The sequence below is a fragment of the Hippocampus bargibanti genome, linkage group LG06 (assembly GCF_051943395.1).
Source record: "Hippocampus bargibanti isolate YZ-2025 linkage group LG06, ASM5194339v1, whole genome shotgun sequence".
NCBI lineage: Eukaryota > Metazoa > Chordata > Actinopteri > Syngnathiformes > Syngnathidae > Hippocampus > Hippocampus bargibanti.
In genome coordinates this window covers 25,226,978-25,251,251 of record NC_142739.1, presented here as the reverse complement: position 1 = coordinate 25,251,251, position 24,274 = coordinate 25,226,978, and the positions used below count along the sequence as shown (strand labels likewise).

At 43.2% G+C, this 24,274-nt stretch overlaps 3 protein-coding genes and 1 long non-coding RNA gene across 11 annotated transcripts; 2 read left to right on the top strand and 2 right to left on the bottom strand.

The window, feature by feature from the left end:
• The first annotated feature begins 350 nt into the window (after nucleotides 1-350).
• thbs3a (thrombospondin 3a) lies at nucleotides 351-12,877 on the top strand. 2 transcript variants are annotated; one of them, XM_088998078.1, is made up of 23 exons: nucleotides 359-563; nucleotides 1,197-1,391; nucleotides 1,585-1,841; nucleotides 3,006-3,105; nucleotides 3,182-3,208; nucleotides 3,297-3,379; nucleotides 4,450-4,501; nucleotides 4,585-4,733; nucleotides 4,814-4,951; nucleotides 5,588-5,662; nucleotides 5,809-5,961; nucleotides 6,600-6,710; nucleotides 6,797-6,904; nucleotides 7,151-7,310; nucleotides 7,475-7,593; nucleotides 7,667-7,719; nucleotides 7,812-7,993; nucleotides 8,074-8,252; nucleotides 9,417-9,465; nucleotides 9,548-9,744; nucleotides 9,884-10,056; nucleotides 10,972-11,111; nucleotides 12,717-12,877. In XM_088998078.1, the coding sequence occupies exons 1-23, from the start codon at nucleotides 473-475 to the stop codon at nucleotides 12,776-12,778; spliced, it is 2,853 nt and encodes a 950-aa protein (XP_088854204.1). In that variant the 5' UTR covers nucleotides 359-472; the 3' UTR covers nucleotides 12,779-12,877. The 2 variants fall into 2 exon arrangements, with proteins under 2 accessions (XP_088854205.1, XP_088854204.1); XM_088998079.1 differs by lacking the exons at nucleotides 9,417-9,465; nucleotides 9,548-9,744 and having other exon boundaries at nucleotides 351-563.
• LOC148896963 (CD82 antigen-like) lies at nucleotides 4,797-15,992 on the bottom strand. 2 transcript variants are annotated; one of them, XR_016115228.1, is made up of 9 exons: nucleotides 15,866-15,992; nucleotides 15,727-15,805; nucleotides 15,488-15,600; nucleotides 14,861-14,935; nucleotides 14,696-14,791; nucleotides 14,352-14,552; nucleotides 6,962-7,006; nucleotides 6,679-6,836; nucleotides 4,797-4,929 (listed from the first exon to the last, which is right to left on the bottom strand). XR_016115228.1 is itself a non-coding variant. In XM_088998081.1 (8 exons), the coding sequence occupies exons 1-8, from the start codon at nucleotides 15,929-15,931 to the stop codon at nucleotides 13,290-13,292; spliced, it is 867 nt and encodes a 288-aa protein (XP_088854207.1). In that variant the 5' UTR covers nucleotides 15,932-15,992; the 3' UTR covers nucleotides 12,900-13,289. The 2 variants fall into 2 exon arrangements, 1 of the variants encoding a protein (XP_088854207.1); XM_088998081.1 differs by lacking the exons at nucleotides 4,797-4,929; nucleotides 6,679-6,836; nucleotides 6,962-7,006 and adding exons at nucleotides 12,900-13,442; nucleotides 13,505-13,588.
• Nucleotides 15,993-17,050: 1,058 nt separating this feature from the next.
• Nucleotides 17,051-19,289, top strand: LOC148896962 (uncharacterized). Of its 4 annotated transcripts, none has more exons than XR_016115277.1 (4): nucleotides 17,051-17,255; nucleotides 17,331-17,420; nucleotides 19,032-19,093; nucleotides 19,156-19,289. It is a non-coding gene; the product is annotated as an uncharacterized LOC148896962 (long non-coding RNA). The 4 variants fall into 4 exon arrangements; XR_016115276.1 differs by having other exon boundaries at nucleotides 17,059-17,255; nucleotides 17,328-17,420; XR_016115279.1 differs by having other exon boundaries at nucleotides 17,063-17,255; nucleotides 19,059-19,093.
• A 134-nt stretch (nucleotides 19,290-19,423) lies between these two features.
• On the bottom strand, nucleotides 19,424-24,120 carry chtopb (chromatin target of PRMT1b). Of its 3 annotated transcripts, none has more exons than XM_088998652.1 (5): nucleotides 23,032-24,120; nucleotides 22,883-22,953; nucleotides 22,150-22,252; nucleotides 21,901-22,057; nucleotides 19,424-19,757 (listed from the first exon to the last, which is right to left on the bottom strand). In XM_088998652.1, the coding sequence occupies exons 1-5, from the start codon at nucleotides 23,092-23,094 to the stop codon at nucleotides 19,510-19,512; spliced, it is 642 nt and encodes a 213-aa protein (XP_088854778.1). In that variant the 5' UTR covers nucleotides 23,095-24,120; the 3' UTR covers nucleotides 19,424-19,509. The 3 variants fall into 3 exon arrangements, with proteins under 3 accessions (XP_088854778.1, XP_088854779.1, XP_088854777.1); XM_088998653.1 differs by having other exon boundaries at nucleotides 22,883-22,950; XM_088998651.1 differs by having other exon boundaries at nucleotides 22,883-24,120.
• Nucleotides 24,121-24,274: the final 154 nt, after the last annotated feature.

The following is a 24,274-nucleotide window of genomic DNA, read 5'->3' as shown; positions in this document are numbered from 1 at the left end:
CACATACACACCACACGCGCGCATTCTTGGGGAACCCTATCGTGTAAGTTTGACCTCTCAACTCAGTACAGTAGTTGAAAATGTAGTCACGTGATGAAGATACAAAACGTACTCACCACAGCGTGTGACGTCATCGGATTTTTTTCCTATCTTGCCCGTAAAAATAAACAATTCTTGCTTGTTGTGACGTCATATTTTCCAGTCTTAGCCGCCACTGCGACGTCTTTTTCCATTTTTTTGTTTTTTTTTGCGTCCATGGCGTGTGTGTGTGTGTGTGTGTGTGTGTGTGTGTGTGTGTGTGTGTGTGTGTGTGTGTGTGTGTGTGTGTGTGTGTGTGTGTGTGTGTGTGAGTCCGCCTTCTTCGCCCAGTTCGTCCCTGACTTCCGGGTGTCCACCCGCTCCCGCTCTGTCGTACGTGCGCCCGCGGCTCTCGTCGTCGGCGTCAGAGCGCCTGCCTTGTGAGCTGGAGAGGATGAAGATGATGGCGATAAAGATAAAGACGATGACGTTTGTGTTGTCAGTGATTTTATTGAACACCGCAGCACAACTTCCAGAGCAGCAAGGTAACACATTTCAACTTTAGCACTTCGTCTTCCATCACTTTAACTTCTTCCTCTTCTACGTCACTAATTTGATTGACAGCAGGGGGTTTGTGGGCGGGGGACAAATGCAAATGTGTTGTTCTTAAAAGTGGACGAAAACATCATTGTACTTTGAAAATCTAATAAACTTGGGGAAAATGAAACTGTCAGTTTATTATTTTTAAATATTTAAATGTAAAATATTTTATTTAATTGTATTTTATGTTTTAAATGAAAAGGTGAACTTTTTTCGGGGAGCATAGTGGGTAATGTTTCGTTATCCCACCAATAGAGGGAGCCCGCGTACCTGCGCTACTCTTGACAATCATTGAACACCATCAAAGAAAATTTTCACCTGTCCTAACATTACACTGTAATGTTACAAGTACTGTAATGATTACAGTACTTTTATAGTACACCAAACTTTGAATCAATTATTTTTGAAAGCTAACATAAGAAAAACAAGACAAGTGAAATTATTATAAATGTTATTCTCGCAATGCGAGACGCACAATAAAAGTATTTGAAGAAATCGCGCTGCACGGGGAGAGCACACCCGGTTTACGACGACGATTATGGCAGCGTTTCTACGGTAACCGTCGCATCTCTCGTCAGTGATGGACGTGCTGAGCGCTCACGACTCCAAGCGTGCGGGTGAATTTTGGGGCAGTCTGACCGCACCGGCCGATCTCTACGTTACGGCGGCCGTTCGCCTGCCCCCCAAGGCGGGGGGCGTCCTCCTCGGTGTGTACGGCAAGCACGACAACAGGAAGTACCTGGAAATCGCCGTCGTGGCTAAAATCAACAAAGGTGCCCAACCAATTGCCTATTTTTTTGTCACCACTTCTAATTCCTCTTGACAGCACTTTTTATTTGAACCACTTATTTCTCTTCATACCACTCCTCGTTAGTCGTAAATATTCCAAATTTGATCTCATTTTTTGTCTTAATTACTTTCTGTTTCACTCAATGACTTCCTGGTTGACTTCCTGTATGCACGCAGCATCGCTCCGCTTCTGGCGCGCATCAGACAGCAAAGTTCACACGGTGAACCTGGCGAACGTCAACGTGTCTGACGGACGCCGCCATTCACTCGTATTGCGCCTGGGAGACCTGCAGCGTCCCGCCATGCGAGTTGAACTCTACGTGGACTGCCGATTGGCCGACGCGGCCGAGGGCGTCCCACATCTACTTCCCCTCCCTTGGGAGGCGGACGCCGTGGAGATCAAACATGGACAAAAGGCTTATGCACGCGCGCAGGTACGCCTGAAGATTGCCTCTTAGCGGCCGGTCATGAATATTCATAAGACCACGTGACTAAATATCCCGGTCAATGATATAAATCTGTCCCCTATCATATTGCGGTTCACTTTTTGTGGTCTCGCTTTTTTCATGGATTTTTCTGCGGCAAGTGGTTCAGCTAATGGACGGATAGACAGATGTTTTTCTTATGTCAATAGATTTTGACATAATGACGAATGTCACTAGAATTTATGGCCCCGAACACACAAATTAGCTAACCTAAGTGAACAACATTAAAATTCTGTGCGTGACTATATGGCTAGCTATCTATCGAGCAAGCTAGCTCTCTATTTGCTATCTAGCTGGCTAGGTGTCAAGCTAGCTAGCTAGCTAGCTCTCTATTTGCTTTATAGCTGCCTAGCTATCAATGTAGCTAGCTATTAGCTATCTATTAGCTAGAGAGCTAGCTTTCTATCTATTTGAGTTACGTTCGGGTTGAGTGAACCCTGGCGCGTGTGGCTGCCGCTGCTCACCCACAGAAAAACATATCCTGTGACTGTAAAGTGATCTTGAGAGTTTTGAAAGGCGCTTAGAAATGAAATGTATCATTATTATTACATCCATGGCTCCTGCATGACTCACGAGGCTAGGTCCCGCTTCTTAAAGCGACATGTTCCTTTTGACACATAGTTGACCTGCTTTACAATACATATTGATTCATATAACTTTGTTGTATTTTACTTTATTTTTTCAAACAACCTCACTTAACTCATTCACTGCCATCCCCAAATTTATTCGGGTTTTGGGTTTACTTGCGGGGGTGCCGATGAAGCGCTGTCAGACCTCTAGCAATGTTTTTCCCGTCCACAAGGGAGCCGAATTTGCTTTTTGTACAACTGGCCCTATTTCAAGCTCATATAACTCCAGACCCATATAATTTAGGAATTAACCCTTTTATTTACAGATGAAAGAAGAGAGTCTAAGGCTTCTTACGCTGAATTGAATGTTTTTGTAGTCCTAAAACTCAATATCTGTGGGTCTTGGAATTCAAGTGACAATGACAAAAACCCTGGCAACTGTAGTGGACACATTTTTGCACATCATCTGGCAGTGAACGAGTTAAAAATGATAATACGGAGTCATTTTTGTTGAGTAGATGACGAATGATCGATTCCAATTCAGGGTGCTGTGGAGTCCCTGCGAGTAGCACTAGGGGGCAGTGTGGCCCAAGCCGGCGCCCTGGTTGACTGTCCCTTTCAACGTGACTCCGCCCATAACTTAGGTGAGTGACACCTCCCCGATAGACCACACCCACCCTTTCTTGAACCGTGACCTTTTGCGACCTTTTATATGTACAGCGAGTGGCGAACTGCACGCCATCCTGGGTGAGTGGATCCAATCCGTAAACTATTGTTTTGTTTTGTTTTGAACGCTGATGATGTAATCTGGTGACTGAGCTTTACTTCCTGTCAGCTGACCACGCCAAAGCCCTGATTGGTCAGATGATCCTCTTTAATCAGATGCTCGGGGAACTACGACAGGATTTCAAGGAGCAGGTGACGTGTGGACTCACGTAAATACATAAATATTTGTACATGCACATATAATAATAATAATAATAATAATAATAATAATAATAATAATAATAATAGTAATAGTAAATAACAGTCACAGGATACGTTTTTCTGTGGATGAGCAGTGGCATACACACGCGACAGCGTTCACTCAACCCGGAATAACTCAAATAGATAGAAAGCTAGCCAGCCAGCTAACTAGCTGATAGATAGCTAAATAGCTATCTAATAGATATCCAGCTAATAGATAGAAAGCCAGCTAATATAGATAGCTAACCAGCCAGCTAATAGATAGCCAGCTAGATAGCTAACAGCTAGCCAGCTAGATAGTCAACAGCTAGCCATCTGGATAGCCAGCTAGATCGACAACTAGATAGCCAGCCAAATAGCTAGGTGGCCAGCTAGATAGATAAGAGATAGCAAATAGATAGCTAGCTAGGTAGCCAGCCAGATACCAGCTAACTACCTAGCAAGCTATCTAGCTAATAGATAGCCAGATAGCCAGCTAATAGATAGCTAGCCAACTAATAGATACCCAGCCAGATAGCTAACAGCTAGCCAGCTAGACAGCAACAGCTAGATTGCCAACAGCTAGCCAGCTAGATAGCCAACAGTTAGCCAGCTAGATAGCCGACAGCTAGCCAGCTAGATAGCCAGCCAGATAGATAGCTAGATGGCCAGCCAACTATTCAGCTAGATAGCTAACAACTAGTCAGCTGGATAGCCAGCTAGATAGCCAACAGCTAGCCAGCTAGAAAGCCAAAAGCTAGCCAGCTAGATAGCCAACAGCTAGCCAGCTAGATAGCCAGATAGCTAGATGGCCAGCCAGATAGCTGGATAGCCAGCTAGATAGCCAACAGCTAGCCAGCTAGAAAGCCAACAGCTAGCCAGATAGCTAGATGGCCAGCTAGATAGCTAAGAGATAGAAAATAGCTAGCTAGATAGCCAGCGTGATAGCCAGCTCGATACCATATTCACACATAGACACATTTCTAAACACAACACACACTTTTTTCCCCATTACTCACATGATCAAATCCACATGCATGCAGGTGAAGGAGATGTCTTTGCTGAAGAACGCCATCTTGGAGTGTCAAGTTTGCGGTGAGTGAGATGTTGTGAGGGCGCTCAATATCACCCGACTGAAGCTTGAGTGTGTGCGTGTGTGCGTCTGCATGAATCGTCAGGCTATCAGGAGGCGCGCTCTCGCTGCTCGCCCAACCCTTGCCACTCGGGCGTGGCCTGTATGGAAATCCCTCACTTCCCGGGCTTCACCTGTGGACCGTGCCCGCCGGGCACTTTCGGAAACGGGTCGCACTGCCATGATGTGGATGAGGTGAGCGAACGCAGGAACAGGAACACGGATGACAATGGTGAGTGAGCAAAAGTGATGATGTCATCGCTTTGTTGGGCCAGTGCGAGGCGCAGCCGTGCTTTAGGCCGTCAGCGTGCGTCAACACAGTTGGCGGGTTCCGATGCGGCCCGTGTCCTCCTGGCCTGCGGGGGCCGCCACTCTCCGGGACTGGATTGCGCTACGCCAAGACACACAAGCAGGTCGCAACATAAGCGAGCATGAATAGACACACGGTGGAGTGCATGGATTACAGTCTTTGGGGTGTCTGTGTGTGTGTGTGTGTGTGTGTGTGTGTGTGTGTGTGTGTGTGTGTGTGTGTGTGTGTGTGTGTGTGTGTGTGTGTGTCTGTGTGTGTGTGTGTGTGTGTGTGTTAGGGTCACTGTGTGAACATTTTTATGTGTGTGATAGTTTGTGTGTATGTATGTGTGTGTATTTGTGTTTGTGTGATAGTATATTTGTGTGTGTGTGTGTGTGTGTGTGTGTCTGATTGGGTCACTGTGTGATCATTTTTACGTGTTTGTGTGATAGTTTGTGTGAGTGTGTATATGTGTGTGTTGGTCACTGTGTGGACATTTTTACCTGTGTGTTATATTGATCGCATGGATGTGTGTTCATGTGTTTGTGTAAGTGAACTTAGTGTGTGTGTGTGTGTGTGTGTGTGTATGCGCGAGCATGAGCAGATGTGTTGTTTTTTTGTGTGCCTTTATTTTCGTGTGTCTCTTGTTTGTGTATTTTGCTTTGCGAATGTATTTGTGTTTGTTATGCTGTATTTATAAATGCATACCCATACTTGTGCGTATGTTTGTACGTGCATGTATATATATATTTTTTTCCAGGAATGTGTAGACATGAACGAGTGTGTGGAGCTTCCCAATGCCTGCGTGCAAAACTCAGTTTGCACCAACACTGAGGTGAGTCGCTACTAACAAGCCCCGCCCCCTCCCAACATATCTACGAAAAGTCATTTCCTGCTTTTGACGCCATTCGCACGCCTATGTTGTTGTCGTCGTCATCTGACATCATCATTGTTGTGGTTTCTCGTTTGGGTCGGGGTCAGGGGTCATTCCGGTGCGGCGCTTGTAAAGCCGGTTACCTTGGCAACCAAACTGTGGGCTGCTTCCCTAGCAATTCGTGCTCCACCTTGACCTTCAACCCCTGTGACACTCACGCTCACTGCAACATGGAGAGGAACGGCGTCCCATCCTGCACGGTGATGTTTGTCCTGTTTCTCATGTTTTGTCGACGTGTGTTTGTGTGTTTGTATGACTACTTTTGTGAGGACCACCAACATTTTATACCATACGTCGTGAGCACATTTTTGACAAGTGAGGACCTTTTGGCCGGTCCTCACAAGTTTTTCATTCTAAAGGCTTCTAGAGGGTCTATATATGCATCTGTTAAAGTTTCAGAGAGGTCCTCACCAATTCACCCAAAATGATTTTTGGTGTGTATTTTCATTTCACTTGGATACACACACTTTTTACTCACTGTGTGTTTATGTGTGTGTCTGCGTGTTTAATGAGAGGAAAAAGTTCATACCACAAAAAGTAAAACGATATTTTAACCAAATTCACTACAGGGGTGAGGACTTTGAATGTACCATTCAGAAACCTCACTCCTGCTGTTATTTCAGTTTCAAGTCCACTTTTTATTGCTTTGTTTTTAAAGAAGTTGAAGAGGGAAATGGGGTGACATTTAGTCTTCAAATGTAACACTAGTTCTTCTCTAAACTTATCAGCAACGGTGGTCCTCACTTCTTATCTGGAGTTTTCCGGACCTCACAATACCATTGAAACAGGAGTGTGTGTGTGTGTGTGTGTGTGTGTGTGTGTGTGTGTGTGTGGGTAGTGTAATGTAGGTTGGGCGGGTAACGGTAACACATGCAGTGTGGACACAGACCTGGACGGTTACCCCGATCGGTCGCGACCTTGCTTGGACAACAATAAGCACTGCAGACAGGTCCTCCCTCCTCCTCATCTTCATCTGCATGTCTTCAATCAGTCACCAGTGGCGACCAATCACATGACGAGCTTCGTGTCCATCAGGACAATTGTGTGTTGACTCCTAACTCAGGTCAGGAGGACGCTGACAACGACGGAATCGGGGATCAATGTGATGATGACGCAGATGGAGATGGGATCAAAAATGTGGAGGTGGGTGCGTTTGTGGGTGTGCGTAAAAATGTGTCCAAGTTCCCGGCGCCAGCTCACCGGGTCAGATCGTCTTCGTTTCTATGGAGATGACCTCAATTTGTCCTGAATGGGAGGATAGAGGGGTTCAGTAATATTTGCTCAATAGCATCAATGAAGCTTTGGATCTGTTCTAAAATGTGGGTGTTTGGACACAAAAACTGTCAACATAAGCATGACATGAATGCATATACCGTCCCGTGTGCACAGGACAATTGCCGTTTGGTTCCCAACAAGGACCAGCAGAATTCTGACAGCGACTCATTCGGCGACGCGTGCGACAATTGTCCCAACGTGCCCAACAGCGAGCAGACGGACACGGACGGAAACACCAGAGGAGACGCCTGCGACCTGGATATCGACGGGGATGGTACGGGTGTTCGCTAACGGGAGGTTGATGGTGGACTCGGAATTCTAGCGGATTCATGATGTGGTCTACGAGAGGCACATTTTGAAATTGGGTCCCCACGGGGCAAATCGCTCACACACCTCGTCCCCACCATGTCGCTAAAATGTGTGTGTGTGTGTGTACAGGTATTCCAAACGTACTCGATAATTGTCCCAAGGTTCCGAATCCTATGCAGACGGACAGAGATTATGATGGAATTGGGGACGCCTGTGACAGTTGTCCCGAACTCAGCAACCCGACACAAGTACACCCATCCACTTTTTTTTCCCGGTTGTCTTTTGTTTTGCTTTTTGCTGACTCCATTTTTGTTTTCTCAGACCGACCTCGACAACGACCTCGTGGGAGACATTTGCGACAACAACCACGACATGTACGATACACCCGAAATTCTTGTTTTGGGGATGTAAACTGAATTAAGGAGGCGACAGCTCGTTTTAAGAGGACACGTCGCGCTATGTTCAGGGATGACGACGGACACCAGGACAACCGGGACAACTGTCCCGACATTCCCAACGGTTCTCAGCTAGACTCGGATAACGACGGCCTGGGTGATGACTGCGACCCGGATGACGACAACGACGGCGTCCCGGACCACAGGGACAACTGCAGGCTCATCGGAAACCCTCACCAGCAAGATTGGGACCGTAAAAACAACCGAGTGCCGTGTCCATGAATGCGGGCGTCACCCCCATATCTTGATTTGCGTTTGTGTGAATGTCTAAAGTGAACGGCATCGGCGACGTGTGCGAGTTTGACTTTGACAACGACGCTGTCCAAGATGCGGTGGACGCATGTCCCGAAAGTGCCGAGGTGACGCTGACCGACTTCCGGGCTTATCAAACGGTTGTTTTGGATCCAGAGGGCGACGCTCAGATCGACCCCAACTGGGTGGTCCTCAATCAGGTAAGGCCACACGGCTAACTCCTGCTCTTCAACTTGAGCTTACTTTTGTGGACTGCCGCAATCTTACCCCCCGCTGTGATGTTTCTCTGCGTTAGGGAACTTTGCTCTGACACGCTATTGTTTTACAAAACTAGATAGCGAATAGCTAGCTCGTGAATAGCTAGCTGGCTGGCTATTCGCTATCTATTAGTTATTTCGCAATCTAGCTGCCTGGCTATTAGCTATCTGTTAGCTAGCTAGCTATTTGCTATCAATTAGCTAGCTGGCGATCTATATAGCTGGCTATTAGCTATCTATTATTATTATTATTGTTATTATTATTGTTATTATTATTTATGGTTTTATTGTTCTTTTAATTGTAAACTGTCCTTGGGTGTTTTGAAAGGCGCTTGTAAATTATTATTATTATTATTATTATTATTATTATTATTATTATTATTATTATTATCTGGCTAGCTGTTGGCTATCTGGCTATCTATTCGCTATTTATTGGCTATCCATTAGCTAGCTGGCTAGCTATTAGCTGTCTAACTGACCGACTGTAAGCTGTCTACCTGTTGGCTATATGGCTATCTATTCGCGAGGTATTAGCTATCCATTCGCTAGGTATTAGCTATCTATTCGCTAGGTATTAGCTATCTATTCGCTTGCTATTAGCTATCTATTCACTAGGTATTAGTTATCTATTCACTAGCTATTAGTTATCTATTCGCTAGCTATTAGTTATCTATTCGCTAGGTATTAGTTATCTATTCGCTAGCTATTAGCTATCTATTCACTAGCTATTAGCTATCTATTCGCTATTTATTTGCTTTCCATTAGCTAGCTAGCTAGATTTCTATTTGAATTACTTCAGGGTTGAGTGAACGCTGGCACGCGTGGCTGCCGCTGCTCACCCACAGAAAAACTTATCCTGTGACTGTAAAGTGTCCTTGAGAGTTCTGAAAGGCACTTAGAAATGAAATTTATTATTATTATTGTTGTTGTTGTTGTTATTTATTTATTTATAAGCTCTGTTTTTGTTGTCATATATAAATATTTCGGAGTTTTGAAAGGCGCTGATAAATAAAATGTATTATTATTATTATTATTATGATGATGTCCGCCATCAGATAAGAATCTAATGACGGACATCAGTGATCTTCTCCTCCCTGTCCTCCCCAGGGGATGGAGATCGTCCAGACCATGAACAGCGACCCGGGTCTGGCAATTGGTAAATTCATTGCAGAAAGCCAAAAATCCGACGTCATAATCATCGTAATTTTTTTGCAACACGTCAACCTCGGCGTGCGCAGGCTACACGTCATTCAACGGCGTGGATTTTGAAGGAACTTTCCACGTGAACACGGTGACAGATGACGACTACGCCGGCATCGTGTTCTCATATCAGGATTCGTCAAGTTTCTACACCGTCATGTGGAAGCAGACGCAACAAATCTACTGGCAGACGCGACCATTTAGCGCCATCGCTAGTCCCGCCCTACACCTCAAGGTGTTACTCTAAACTAGACTGTACTCTGGATGTTATTTTGACACCATTCTTTCTCCTCTGTTTTGACTCGACGAGTGCTTTCGCTCGTTGTATACTTTTAGCTTGTTAGCATGATCCCATATCTGCGTGTTCTGGTCAGGTAGTGAAGTCGAGCACGGGTCCGGGAGAGTATTTGAGAAATGCGCTGTGGCATACGGGCGACACGAGTGGCGAAGCGACGCTCCTGTGGAAAGATCCCAGGAACGTGGGCTGGAAGGATAAAACGTCATATCGGTGGCAGATCAGCCATCGCCCGCAGGTCGGATACATCAGGTGAGTGTGGAAGGTGGCGTGATAATGTTGGGTGATATCCCAAATGCAAACCTCGCAGACTCGCAGTGCTCATGTGACAAACTGATGCAACCAGATGCTCATAGAAGCTAAAACACAAGCTAATAGTAGCCAAAGCTAAAACACCAAGCACAAGCTAATGGTAGCCTAAATTAAAAAAAAAACATAGAACAAGCTAATGTTAGCCAAAACTACAACACAGAGCACAAGCTAATGTTAGCCAAAACGAAAACACTGAGCACAAGCTAATGGTTACCAAAACTATAGCAGTCTCTCAAAATCAAAAACACAGCGTTGGGTCTTGTGAACTCGGCAACTTCTGAAGAACGTACTTCCAAAGAATGCTAATTGTGATACATTTGCTATCTAGCTAGCTACCTAGCTGGCTATCTATTTGCTAACCATTTGCTATCAATTTGCTATCTAGCTATCTAATTGCTATCTATTAGCGAGCTACCTAGCTGGCTATCCTTTTGCTATCTATTTGCTTTCTATTAGCTATCTGTCTAGCTACCTAGCTAGCTATCCATTTGCTATCTTGAGAATTTTAAAAGGCGCATAGAAATGAAATGTATTATTATTATTAGCTATCTGGCTAGCTAGCTAGGTATGTAGCTGGCTACTTATTAGCTATATGGCTATCTAGCTAGTTAGCCAACTGTCTAGCTGGCTATCTATTAGCTAGCTTTCTATCTATTTGAGTTACTTCCTGGTTGAGTGAACGCTGGCGAATGCGGCCGTCGCTTCTCAACCGCAGAAAAACCGATCCTGTGACTGTAAAGTGACCTTGAGAGTTTTGAAAGGCGCTTAGAAATTAAATGTATTATTATTAATTCTTTGCAATTGGAACGACTACGTACTTGTAACTGTACTTGTGTGAATTGCTCTTGACTCCAGGGTTCGTCTATTCGAGGGCTCAGACATGGTGGCCGACTCGGACATAGTGATTGACACCACCTTGAGGGGAGGAAGACTGGGGGTCCTCTGCTTCTCCCAGGAAAACATCATCTGGTCTAACCTGCGCTTCCGCTGCAACGGTTAACGACACACAAACACACTCAGACCCAGACCATAGTTGAGAACCTCACATTGAAACCCTAACTTGATTCTAAAACCTGACATTGAAACGCCAACATCAGTTTAAAATCATATTCAGAAATCCTGACTTTAATTTAAACCCCTAGTTTGATACTCTAACCCTGTCTAAAGTGTTGTTTTAAACCCCTAACCTCAATTTAAACCATGCTTTGGGTAGATTTCAACTCAAAAGGCACCTCGGATAGGCCTCATAAACCCAAGTGTAAAATTTGAAACCCTAACCATCTGTTAAAACCCTAATTTGAAACCCATACCCTTGTTTGAAGCCTTAACTATGTTAAAACCCTAACCAGTTTGAAACCCTGACTAGTTTAAAACCAATTTGAAACCCTTACCAGTTTGAAACCCTAATACAGTGATACCTCGGTTTACGCACCCCTTGGCTTACAAACTTTTTGGTTTTACGAACTTTAATTTATGAAAAATTTACCTTGGCATACGAACTATTTTTCGGGATACACACAGAGCTGCCACAATGAGTGATGTGTCGTTGGTGAACAAGCCTGTTCTCTTAAAAGAAAATGGCAGATGGCTTGTTTTGGTCCTTTTGGTATATTTTGTGTAGTTTTAAGGCTTAGAAAATTAGAAAGTAGAAAATTATGTTTTATGGGGACCTGGGAACGGACTATTGTAATTTTGATGCTTTCCTATGGGAAATTAATTTTTGGGATACACACTTTTCGCCTTACACACTGTCTGGGAATCAATTAAGTTCTTAAGCCAAAGTATCACTGTACTAGTTTAAAACCGTAATTTGAAAGTCAAACTAGTTTGAAACCCTAATTTGAAACCCTAACCAGTTTGAAACCTGAACTTCATTGAAACCCTAAATTAGTTTAAAACCCTAATTTGAAACCCTAACCAGTTTGAAACCCTAAGACTAGTCTCAACCCTAGTTTGAAACCTAACCAGTTTGAAACCGTAACCACTTTGAAACCTTAAGACTAGTTTTAAACCCCTAGTTTGAAATCCTAACCAGTTTGAAACCTTAACTACTTTGAAACACTAAACTAGTTTAAAACCCTAGTTTGAAACCCTAACCAGTATGAAACCTTAATGCTAGTTTTAAACCCGAACAATAAGTTTGAAGCCCTAAGACTAGTTTAAACCCCTAATTTGAAACCCTAACCATTTTGAAACCTGAACTTCATTGAAACCCTAAATTAGTTTGAAACCCTAAGACTAGTCTCAACCCTAGTTTGAAACCTAACCAGTTTGAAACCATAACCACTTTGAAACCTTAAGACTAGTTTTAAACCCCTAGTTTGAAATCCTAACCAGTTTGAAACCCTAAACTAGTTTAAAACCCTAGTTTGAAACCCTAATGCTAGTTTTAAACCCTAACAACCAGTTTGAAACCCTAAGACTAGTTTAAAACCGTAGTTTGAAACCCTAACCAGTTTGAAAGCCTAGCTACTTTGAAACCCTAAAGTACTTTAAAACCCTAATATGAAACCCTAACCAGTTTGAAACCTGAAGACTAGTTTAAAACCCTAATTTGAAACCCCAACTACAACTCTGACCTGAGTCTCTTGTGCTTCCAGACACTCTTCCTGAAGACTTCCACTCAAGTGGCCAACAAGTGGTGATGCACGTGCAAGTGTGAACTGAATGTGAGGTGGGGGGGGGGGGCCACTGGCCAGAGGAGGGGCCACACTGGACTGTCAATCAAAGGACAAACTTTGAAAATGGTGTGAAGAATCAAATTCAAAGAATAAAGCCACAGATTGAGTTTGTCATTTTTTTGGATACAAATGTGATGATGTCACTCACAATGGCACAAAAATGGGGATGTAATAATAATAATAATAATAATATTAATAATAATACATTTTAGACATTTTGCTCATGAGACCCCTTTTGGTGGTCACGTGAAAACTGGAGACGTCTGTGCTCGGTGTGATGATTGACATGTAAGACTGGTAAATGAGAAGAGTCACTCACAAGTTAGATCCTCGATGGTCCCCCATCCTGGATATTTTAGACCCCGCCCCCACCCCCATACACCCGATAAGTGGATGCTTGGAAGAGTACCTTGTAATGTCACACCTAGATTGACAGGTGTAAGCTCCGCCCCTCACTAGTTTGACAGTGACATTCAAAAGGAACCTGGCCTGTTAGATGATCTGGAGGGCGGAGTCAGCGTCATTGCTGCTATCCTGGGCGTGGCCTGTATGGACTGAATAATCATCAGTTTTACGTGTCTTTCTCAAGATGTCCCTGCGGCGAAAAGTCCTCCACAGTTGCAGGGCCAGCGTCAATTCCAAGACCTGGCGGGAAGCGTAAAATGACTACAGGCGCTAGCGGCGCATCATTCGGCGCGCCGCCTTACCTGGGCTACCATCAAGCTGACGTCCATTCCCACCATCGTCACCACGTTCTCGTGCAGCCAATCACTGAGTAGCTCGCGGCAGCCCTGGGCCGCAAACTAGCATTAGCTTTCTTAGCGCATCTACAATAATAATAATACATTTAATTTCTAAGCGCCTTTCAAAACTCTCAAGGTCACTTTACGGTCACAAGATAAGTTTTTCTATGGGTGAGCAGCGGCAGCCACATATGCCAGCGTTCACCCAACCCGGAAGTAAATCAAATAGATAGAAAGCTAGATAGCTAAGAGATAGCCGATAGATAGATAGATAGATAGATAGATAGATAGATAGATAGATAGATAGATAGATAGATAGATAGATAGATAGATAGATAGATAGATAGATAGATAGATAGATAGCTAACAGGAAGCACCCGAAACAGAGAGAAAGCCAGCCAGCCAAGAGACAGCCAACAGATAGATAGCCATACAGCCACACAGCCAACAGGAAGTAACTCAAATAGATAGAAAGCCATCTAGCTAGTCTATTTGAGTTACTTGCTATAGTCTATTTGAGTTACTTGCTATAAGCCACACAGCCATCTAGCTAGCCATGTAGCTAGCCAGCCCTCCATCCACCCGAGCCACCTCCCGTTAGCTACATAGCTGCACAGCTAGCGATCTATTGGCCACCATTGCCCAAAATTGAATGTAACGCAGCATTCTTTTTTTCCCACGTACTCATAAATTGTCTATTTATAAAAAGGCACCCATGTTTAAGTAGATCTCAATGTCAACGAGAAAATTCAGCACCATTGTCTTATAGACAACTAGAAAAAAACAGTTATGAGTGAGCATGCGCTTGCACCTGCGTGTGCTTGCAGCTAGCAAGCGCAGTATCACGCGCAAGCGTGACGTTAGGGTCTTGCGAGCACCACGCCGTCTCCAATTTGCGTTGAGGCGAGCAGAAACACGAACAAGGAAGCGTGTTGGCGGCGCTACCGTTGAGCGTCTGCACGAAGGAATTCTGCAGCCAATCGGCCGGGCCCGTCAGGCCGCAGCAGGCCTCCTACAGGCAGAGGGCGCCGTTAACATGTGAAGGCTTTTTTTATTTCTTCAAGATGTCCATTGAAAGGTGGCGCTGGTGTGGCAAAACAATGGCTTGCGGCCAATTGAGGCCCACTCCATGGTGTAAACAAAGACGTGACTGACGTGTTGCTGCAGGTTGTCCAGGAGGCCATCTTGCCACCCGTTGCCCCGATACTGGCGTATCATTTGAGCCACCGTCGCAACTGCCTCGTCCTCGATCTGCCGCCAAAAGTTCAACGTGTGATAAGTGTCACGTGATGTCCATGGTACGCATGTGACGAGGCTTACCCTGCCTTTGCTTAGCAGCAGTAGCGGTAGAAAGCCTACGCAACACAGGAACAGGAACAGCAATCCGCACATGCACTGAAAGCAGGTGGGCGGGGCATGACATTTTGATACATGGTATGATGATCATGTGATCAGCATGTGACTTTTTGTCCTTATCATACGCTAGCTAGCTAGCCATCTAGCTGGCTATCTATCAGCTGTATGACTATCTAGCTATCTAGATAGCTTGCTGTCTGGCCAGCTAGCTATCTGGCTGGCTATCTATCAACTGTCTGGCTATCTAGATAGCTAGCTAGCTATTAACTATTATCTAGCTAGTTAGCTAGCTTTGTATCAATTTGAGTTACGCGAGTGGCCGCCGCTGCTCACCCACAGAAAAAAAACTTCCTGTGACTGTAAAGTGTCCTTGATAGTTTTGAAAGGCGCTTATAAATGAAATGTATTATTATTATTGAAATACAAGTTGAAGGCTTTCAATGAGAATATTTGTTAGTCAAAGCGCCGCTCTCTCTCTCTACCGTATTATCATATGATGTCACATGATCATCCTGTGACATCACGACAGCATCACGTGATCTTACGTGAGGGTAGATGTTAGCGTGTGACATGACTGTGACCGTTACTCACAATTAGCATGAGAATTGCCATTTCCCAGCGCGCTCCGAAACACGCCAACAAGCTGGACGCCATCCCCAGGGTGCCAATCAATATTAGCCCCGCCCCGACGACCTGTAGTTCATCTGGACACACACACACACACACACACACACACACACACACACACACACACACACACACACACACACACACAGCGTGAGATTCCAAAGCGGTGAGAAGAATGTGAAAATGGGAAGTCGCAGGTTTACGGGAAGAAATGGCCCCGATGAGGCTGGTGTTGTCGAAGCAGAACCAAACGCCGCAACAGGCCACGCCCAATCCCAAAGCCTGCACAAAGGTCAGAGGTCAGAAAATGGGCACGGCGACAGAAAGACTCAACGGACTCACCAGAAATAGAAAGCTCATAAGATACAATAAGAACTTGAGGACGTCTGCTTTCACCTCCGGATTCATCGCCGTCACCTACACACAGACACACACAACACACACACACCTACAAAACACACACTTCCTGATGCATCGCCACTTCCTGATTGCCAGTGAACCTTCATCTCCGCTCGACACGCTGACCTTTAGACGCACACAACGAAGAAATATCTGGAAAAAAAATATGTCCATAAAAATATTCATAGGCGTGTGTGTGTGTGAGTGTGTGTGTGTGTGTAGTCGCTACGAGTTTGCCGTAAATTTGGAAAAATGAAAACAAGACATGCCATTTGAAAGTGATTTCTGAGTGAGCACAGGCTAAAAATGTGTGTCCTAAAATCACATTTTTATGAGTTTAATAAATACAGTAAAGTCTCGTTATATCGATATTCAAGGGAGTCCGAAAAAATATCGATATAACCGGAACTATCAATATATCCGACCCTGTTTGCATGTAATTTTCTCCGTGCGTGCATAGAAATAGTATCGATATAACTGGGACTATCAATATATCCGATATCGATATAACGAGACTTTACTGTATATATTTTTCATGTTGGAAATTGGGTTCCCATGGGTCAAATCCTTCGCACACCTCGTCCCCACCATATCACAAAAACGAGTGTGTGTGAAAGAGATTTCTAATAATAATAATTATTATTATTATAGATTTCATTTATAAGCACCTTTCAAAACTCTCAAGATGACTTTACAGTCACAGGATAAAGTTTATCTGTGGGTGGGCAGCGGCAGCCACACACGACAGCATTCACTCAACCCGGCAGTAACTATCTATCTATTAGCTAGCCAGCTAGCTTTCTATTTATTTGAGATAACAGATAGCTAATAGATAGCCAACTAGCTAGGCATATAGCTAATATATAGCTAGCTAGATAGCTGCTGAGGTTACATACTATTTGACTGTTTGGTGTGGATTTTTACTTAAACGTAAAAATGACCCACAACATAAGCAGGTGCTAATATGTAATCGAAAGTGTGTACGTGTTGGGATTTGTTGTATGACGTACTACGAGATTCTATTTAATAAGCACGCCCACAGACACACATTCCTGTTTCAACGATTTCGCGAGGTCCGGGAAACTCCAGATCCGGAGTGTGGACAAGCCTCTCTCTCTCACACACACACACACACACACACACACACACACACACAATTTTTCATGCGTGCGCGCGGGTTGGTACGTGTCGAGATTTGTCGCAGAGACGTTGGTAAGCAGTGATTTCTTCATCATTGTCAGTGTGTGTGTATGTGTGTGTGTCTGAGTGTGTGCGTATGCAATGGCTATGCTGCGCCTGTTGCTGTTCGTGCTGGTCACATGGCCCCGCTTGGGTAAGTGAGAGAGCGTGTGTCGAGCTCAAAGGTCATATCTCCCGTCATCATGTTGTCAATCTACCTTCACAGCAGCAGGTCAAAATGAGAGCGAGTGGGAGGACGACCCTGTGACCCCCACGCCCGACGACTACGACTACACGGCCACGTTTGACTACGACGACTGTAAGGACATGCATGGATACTCTTAATTAAGTATGTGACTTGCGAGTGTGCTTTGTATTATATGTGGGCTGAAAGATCCCTATTTGGGGGGGTGGGGGGGGACAAAAGTAAATCAATACATTGGTTGTATGATTTAATAAGAATAATGAAGTGTAGCCTCAAAAATAACTTGTAAAAATGGCGTCACTTAAAGTTGTTTTTGGTATTAATTTTTGAGTGTCTCCTCAAAAAAAACAATAACAAAAGGCTAAAAAAGGCTGGTGGTGACATCACAGCTACGTCATCAAACTTCTTAAAGGGCCAACGACACGCTACTATTTTCAATCTGACAATCCAAACAGAACAAGCGGCTGCTTTAACCACATTCTAGGCGTCACAAAGTCAAAACCAGACAAAACAAAACAAAAGAGGGCGGGGGCGTTCAGAAACCGCCACCAGGTGGTGCCAACGGCCTTCAGAACGACGGGCCACTATTACCTTGGTTTCTTTGCAATTAGGGAGACGAACGTGACATTTTTGTCAACTTGTACCGCCCCCCCCCCCCCCCCCCCCAAAAAAAAAAAAAAAAATTTGGGATCCTAGTTGGAGTTTTTTTCCAACATTCCAATACTTTGAATGCTGTTTTGCATGTTACAACGAACCATTGTTGGTTTCTTTGATGACCTGCAACCGATTAATCACATTTGCATTAATTTCAATGTGAATGCCTAATTTGAGATGCAAACTATGCGAGTTACAAGGGCAGAGAGCAAAAAGCCACGGGAGAATGTGTTTTTTTTTTCAACCTACCGTATGTACGTCTGTGTAAGCTCTCAGTCGTGCAGGAAACATCCATCGATGAAAAGGTTTCTTCAGCCGTCATCTGTACTTCTTTGAAGGTGTCCGGCGTTTCGCTTATACAAGATGCTTCGTCAGCGAAGAAGTACAGATGACGGCTGAAGATACCTTTCATCGCTGCTGTGTGAATTTTTTTTAACTCATTCACTGCCATTCACAAATTTATTCGGGAATTGAAAATATGACAGAGCGCCATTTAGTTTTTTCTTGTTTGGGTGCTGATAAAGCGCTGGCCTCCCTTTTTTCCCCCATGTTAGCGCTTTGTTCCAGCTTCAGCTGTTCTTAAAGTGCTATATAAACTATCAATTAGCTAGCTTGCTTTCTACCTATTTGAGTTACTTCTGGGTTGAGTGAATGCTGGCGCGTGTGGCTGCCGCTGCTCACCCACGGAAAAACTTATCCTGTGACTGAAAAGTGACCTTGAGAGTTTTGATAGGCACTATAAATGAAATGTATTATTATAAACCAATATGTATGTATTGCATTTTATTGTATTTTGGATAGCCACCCTCATTTCAAGCTCATATAACTCCAGACCCGTATAATTTAGGAATTAACTGAGGAAAGAAGAGAGTCTAAAGTTTCTAACGCTGAATTGAATGTTTATGTAGTCCGAAAACTCAATATTCTGTAGGTCCTGGAATTTGAGTGACAATGACAAAAACCCTGGCACTGGAGTGGACACATTTTTGCACATTGTCTGGCAGTGAATGAGTTAATGTGCACTTTCAGCTGTAACAAAAGAGGATCAACCACTTTTATTTTCTTTTACAGTAAATCTTGTTTTGATTTTGTGTGCAGTTACGGCAACCGGTTCGCCGGTGCTCTTGAACAAGGTGAGCGAATGTCATAAGGTCATGACTGTCAACAGGAAAGGTTTGAACTTTGACCTCTCCAGGCTTCAGCGGCAGGACCCAGTCTGGGGCTCGTAGTGGCGTTCGTTCATCTGATGACGTGAAGAAAATCCTCCCTGGGTGGAGACGAACGATCTCCTTCACTTTTGAGCGGGAAAAATAAAACATTTGTTATTCCCTTTTGCTTCTTTTAATTGCATGTCGCCATTCTGGGTCATTCAAAATATTTTCTTTTTTTTTTCAGTAACAAACAAAATAATCCGTTGAAGGTAACTTCAACGGATAGCCTGTTAGCTATGCTAAGTACTGTAAATGCTAAGTACTGTAAATGCTAACGCTTGACACAAAGGAAAAATCTTGGCAGCGTTTCAACTAGATGGGACGAACCGTATGGAGATTCATTCAAACCAGGACAGCGGCTGTCTGCCTTTCGCCATGTACTCATCAAGCTCGGCGTCCAGTCGCCTCTTGGACTTGGCCATGTAGTCGTCCAGCTGTGCGTCCAGCTCTTCTTTGGTGGGCACTCTGAAGTTGAAGCTCCCTCGCCGGCGGTAAATACCGGACGCTAGCGTCTGACTCCGAGCGACCTTTCGGAACTTTCCGGATGTGATGAGGCCGTGCATAGCCGGCGGTCTTCCGATTCCACCTATGGAAGGAAAACCCAAGGTTTCACTTTGACAAGCTCAGTGCCAGCACGCAAGCAAGAAGGGGGCGGGGCTTTCAAGCGCGCTTTGAGAAGTCGCCACTTAATGTTGATTACAAAATCCGACTTCAATGGATAGCTAGGCGGAAAAAAAATCATTGGCACCGCACTCACCCTTGATTACTTGCACACTGCAAAAATTTTCCAGACACCTTTTCCAGCTACTCCCCTGGCGAAATTTCACATCATTTGTGAGGACTCGGGAGGATTTATTATAATAAATGAAAGCCTTTGTAACAAAATCTAAGTTGAACAAGACCAACCTGATGTCGCCAGCGGCGATGAAAACGAATTTGCTAGATTTAAAGACACAAATTTGCTAGATTTAATGTCACAAATTTGCGAGATTCAACTCAAACATTTGCTAGATTCAAACTCGCAAATTTGCTAGATTCAAACTTGCAAATTTGCTAGATTCAAACTTGCAAATTTGCTAGATTGAATGTCACAAATTTGCTCGATTTAAAGTCACAAATTTGCTAGATTCAAACTCACAAATTTGTTATATTTAATGTCACAAATTTGCTAGATTCAAACTCGCAAATTTGCTAGATTGAATGTCACAAATTTGCTATATTTAATGTCACAAATTTGCGAGATATAAAGTCACAAATTTGCAAGAGTTAAAGTTACAAATTTGCGAGATTTAAAGTCAGAAAGTTGCTAGTTTCAAACTAGCAAATTTGCTTGATTTAATGTCACAAATTTGTCACATTCAAATTCGCCAGATTTAAAGTCACACATTTGCAAGATTATAACCAAGCAAATTTGCTCGATTTAAAGTCACAAATTTGCTAGATTCAAACTCACAAATTTGTTATATTTAATGTCACAAATTTGCTAGATTCAAACTCGCAAATTTGCTAGATTGAATGTCACAAATGTGCTATATTTAATGTCACAAATTTGCGAGATATAAAGTCACAAATTTGCAAGAGTTAAAGTTACCAATTTGCGAGATTTAAAGTCACAAAGTTGCTAAATTCAAACTAGCAAATTTGCTTGATTTAATGTCACAAATTTGTTAGATTCAAATTCGCCAGATTTAAAGTCACAAATTTGCTAGATTCAAACAAGCAAATTTGCTAGATTTAAAGTCACAAATTTGCTAGATTCAAACTCGCAAATTTGCTAGATATAAAGTCACAAATTTGCGAGCTTTAAAGTCACAAATTTGCGAGATTTAAAGTCACAAATTTGCTTGATTCAAACTCGCAAATTTGCTATATTTAATGTCACAAATTTGCTATATTTAATGTCACAAATTTGCTAGATTCAAACCCGCAAATTTGCTAGATTCAAACCTGCAAATGTGTTAGATTTAAACGTTAAAAAATTGAGTTTTGAGCAAAAAAAAAAAAAAAAAAGAGTTCGAGATACATCATTCGGTCGTGCGATGGGTTAGCGTTAGCAGCCTTGTGTACGAAACCAGATCTCAAAGTAATTACCGATTAACACGTCGATTTCAGCAAGACTGTATCTGTCAGCTACGGAAGAGCAATAGGCTGCTAAACCACCGCACGACCGAATAATGCATCTCAAACTCCGAATTTTTTTTTACATTTAAATTTAGCAAATTTGTGACTTCAAATCCAGCAAATTTGCGAGTTTCAATCTAGCAAATTTGTCACTTTAAATTTAGCAAATTTGTGACGTTAAATCTAGCAAATTCGTGACTTTAAATCAAGCAAATTTGTGACTTTAAATCAAGCAAATTTGTGGCTTTAAATCTTGCGACTTTTTTTCTCAGAATAATACCCCATCTCTAATAAATATAAATTTTTCAACCTGGCCCTAATGCTCTTCCGTTGTATCCACACATCATTTTGGTATACATTTTTATAAACATTAACAACAACAAAAAAGGCGAAAAACCCAAACACAATTATTGACATTTTGAGCTCATTCGGGCTTAATATCTTACCTCTACTTTTGGATTGGATTGGATTTATCTTTATTAGTCTCGCATTGGAGAAATGTACATTTCACAGCAAAAAAGTTATGACAGGAAGATAAAAGGAATGAAAGAAGTAGAGAAACACAATACTTTTGATCACAATAGTGTCAAATGTCACCCATGACTCACTTGCTGTCGCCAGATTGGCACGGGAATTGGCTCTCCATCCATACTTGCTCTGGAAGGGCGAGAAACCGACTCGCCGCCAGCCCAGGCGGGTCCAAACACTTCTTTGTCTGGAAGGCAGTGGAACCCTGGGCAACAGGGTGAAGTAGGCGGGCACCACCTGGAAGATGCCGCACAGACGCAAAAGATTGAAAAGTCACTTGGACCGATGATGCCACTTTGAGGAAGAAAATTGATTGGCTGGGAGCTAACATGTGGGTTGTTTGGGGATGAGGACGCCATTGACAGGAGCATAGACTCAGGAATGGTCGCCATCTGGAGCCACATCGGTTGCCCAGGCGGCACCTGAGAGATGCTAAATCCAAAAGTTGAGAATTAATAAGAGAAAAAAAAAAGTTTAATCATTCAAAAATACTGTATTACAAAAAAGGTTATCCTGATTTGATCGACCCCCCCACCCACTAAGCTTAGTGCCCAAAGACGGCTGGGGTTGGCTCCAGCACACCCCACCACCCTAATGAGGATAAACTGGCCTGGAAAATTGATGGATGCTTGCATAATAATAATAATAATACATTTAATTTCTAAGCGCCTTTCAAAACTCTCAAGAACACATTACAGTCACGTGATAAGAACTTTTTGGATACAGGATCAGCACTCTATTCAGGTATTCAAAATCAAGTGACGTGCAGTCAAATTGTGATACTTCTTTTATTTGCTGATCCCTAAAGTAGCTGCCAATTTTAAAATAAATATTCGTTCACATTTTTGTAAAATCTCGTTTTTTCACGATGAGGGGGAATTACAGTAAATGTGGCATTGGTTTCGTTTTAGATCGGTTGTTTTGTTGTCGACAAGTCTTCCAAAGTGCACAAGGCCAAATAGTTGTTCACGCTTTGCAATAGAACACAAAACGTTGCCAAACTTGTACAACAGCTACATTAATATTTTCTCCGAAAATTAAATCCGTACATTCAACTCTCACCGCTTCCGAAGAGAAACGTTGGAAGAACTTTTCAGGCGAACACCGCAAACTCGCTTTCGTCTCCTCGTCTTCTTGAAAAAAAAAAAAAGAATATGAGAAAAATGTGCACCTATGGAAGGATTTACCGCATCATTGACAGTTATGCCTACCGGTCTTTGTTGGCCGCAAGCAGGGGAGCTGCAACTCCTCGCGGCGTGGAAGCGTTTCGCCATCGAATCGAAAGGAGCTCGAAGCTAATGGAGGCTAAAGGCGCCATTTTAACATTAGGGGCGCGAGCGTTTGAACGCAATCGATTCCGTTTCGAATCGAACATCGTCATATCGGCTACCTAGCTTTGTTTCTTCTAATATAGCACAATTGACGTAAAAGAACTAAGTTTGACAGTAATTGTAATAATACGACCTAACTTATACAGACATTCAATTGTTAATGAGCTAGCGTTAGCCAAAACGCTTAGTAGGTTCACCTGATTTTAACTTTAAAGGACAACTGACACCATTGTTTTTGTTTCCTAACTGACATCAGAAAAACGTTTTATAGCATCTAAAATACCCAAAACGCGCAGGCTGATATTTTTAGTCAAATGAAAAACACCAATAAATATGACTAAGTGTCCCAAAACTACTTCAAAATGACCTCAGAAAGTTTCAGTAGGTTCCGTCCCCTTATTCGTGACGTCACGCCAAGACGTCTTGCCTTGCTCAAGAATCAAAACAATGGCTGCAGATTCGAAGAGAAGATGCTTTCTTGTTACTCATCCAGTTATGAATATGATTCAAAGAGTTCTGAAGAGGAAAGTATAAATGTTTGAGAATGATTAAAGAAGTCCTTCAGTGTCATTTTGAGGCGTCTGGACTGTTATGTAGCCTCCCAGAAAATGCACAAGATGGCACCCAAGCTCCGTTGGAAATGGGTTGATTTGTCAGCTAGTATCAAATAGTAGTCTTGGTGCAACACACAACGATTCACCATCGCGTGAGTTATGTGTTTTCCTTCTAATTTTGCCATCAACACGGATCAACACGAAGTTTTCAGACCAAACAAAGTACCCAAAATGCATTGTGTGTCGCGTTCTCGGTCAGGGGCGTTCCTGATGTGACGTCCCGGTAGGTATCGTCACCAACTCAAAAACAAGACTTCCTGAATATTCAGCGCGAGTCTTAAAACGTAAAATATCGCTATATGCGGTGGAATCTTTGTAAAATACGCTTCGTAGAAGTCATTTGAAGTAATTTTACAAATTTGACGTCATCTTACAAGTGTTTGGGAAACCTTTGTTAGCTATTTAGTAATCAGCTCACCTGTGCACTTACAGGGGGTCCTTCACAGCTCCACCCCAACACAATAAGATGCTCAACCGTTTGACTCTATAATGCACAATTTCTTGCTTGA

Coding starts and splice junctions, on each gene's coding strand:
- chtopb (XM_088998651.1), bottom strand. CDS start 23,094: ATGGCGAAACGCTTCCACGCCGCGAGGAGTTGCAGCTCCCCTGCTTGC. Junction 22,058..22,149: donor CATCCCCAAACAACCCACAT/GTTAGCTCCCAG, acceptor GGCATCTTCCAG/GTGGTGCCCGCCTACTTCAC. Junction 19,758..21,900: donor TGCCAATCTGGCGACAGCAA/GTGAGTCATGGG, acceptor TTCCTTCCATAG/GTGGAATCGGAAGACCGCCG.
- LOC148896963 (XM_088998081.1), bottom strand. CDS start 15,931: ATGAATCCGGAGGTGAAAGCAGACGTCCTCAAGTTCTTATTGTATCTT. Junction 15,806..15,865: donor TTATGAGCTTTCTATTTCTG/GTGAGTCCGTTG, acceptor ACCTTTGTGCAG/GCTTTGGGATTGGGCGTGGC. Junction 15,601..15,726: donor CATCGGGGCCATTTCTTCCC/GTAAACCTGCGA, acceptor GTGTGTGTCCAG/ATGAACTACAGGTCGTCGGG.
- thbs3a (XM_088998078.1), top strand. CDS start 473: ATGAAGATGATGGCGATAAAGATAAAGACGATGACGTTTGTGTTGTCA. Junction 564..1,196: donor ACAACTTCCAGAGCAGCAAG/GTAACACATTTC, acceptor ATCTCTCGTCAG/TGATGGACGTGCTGAGCGCT. Junction 1,392..1,584: donor CGTGGCTAAAATCAACAAAG/GTGCCCAACCAA, acceptor GTATGCACGCAG/CATCGCTCCGCTTCTGGCGC.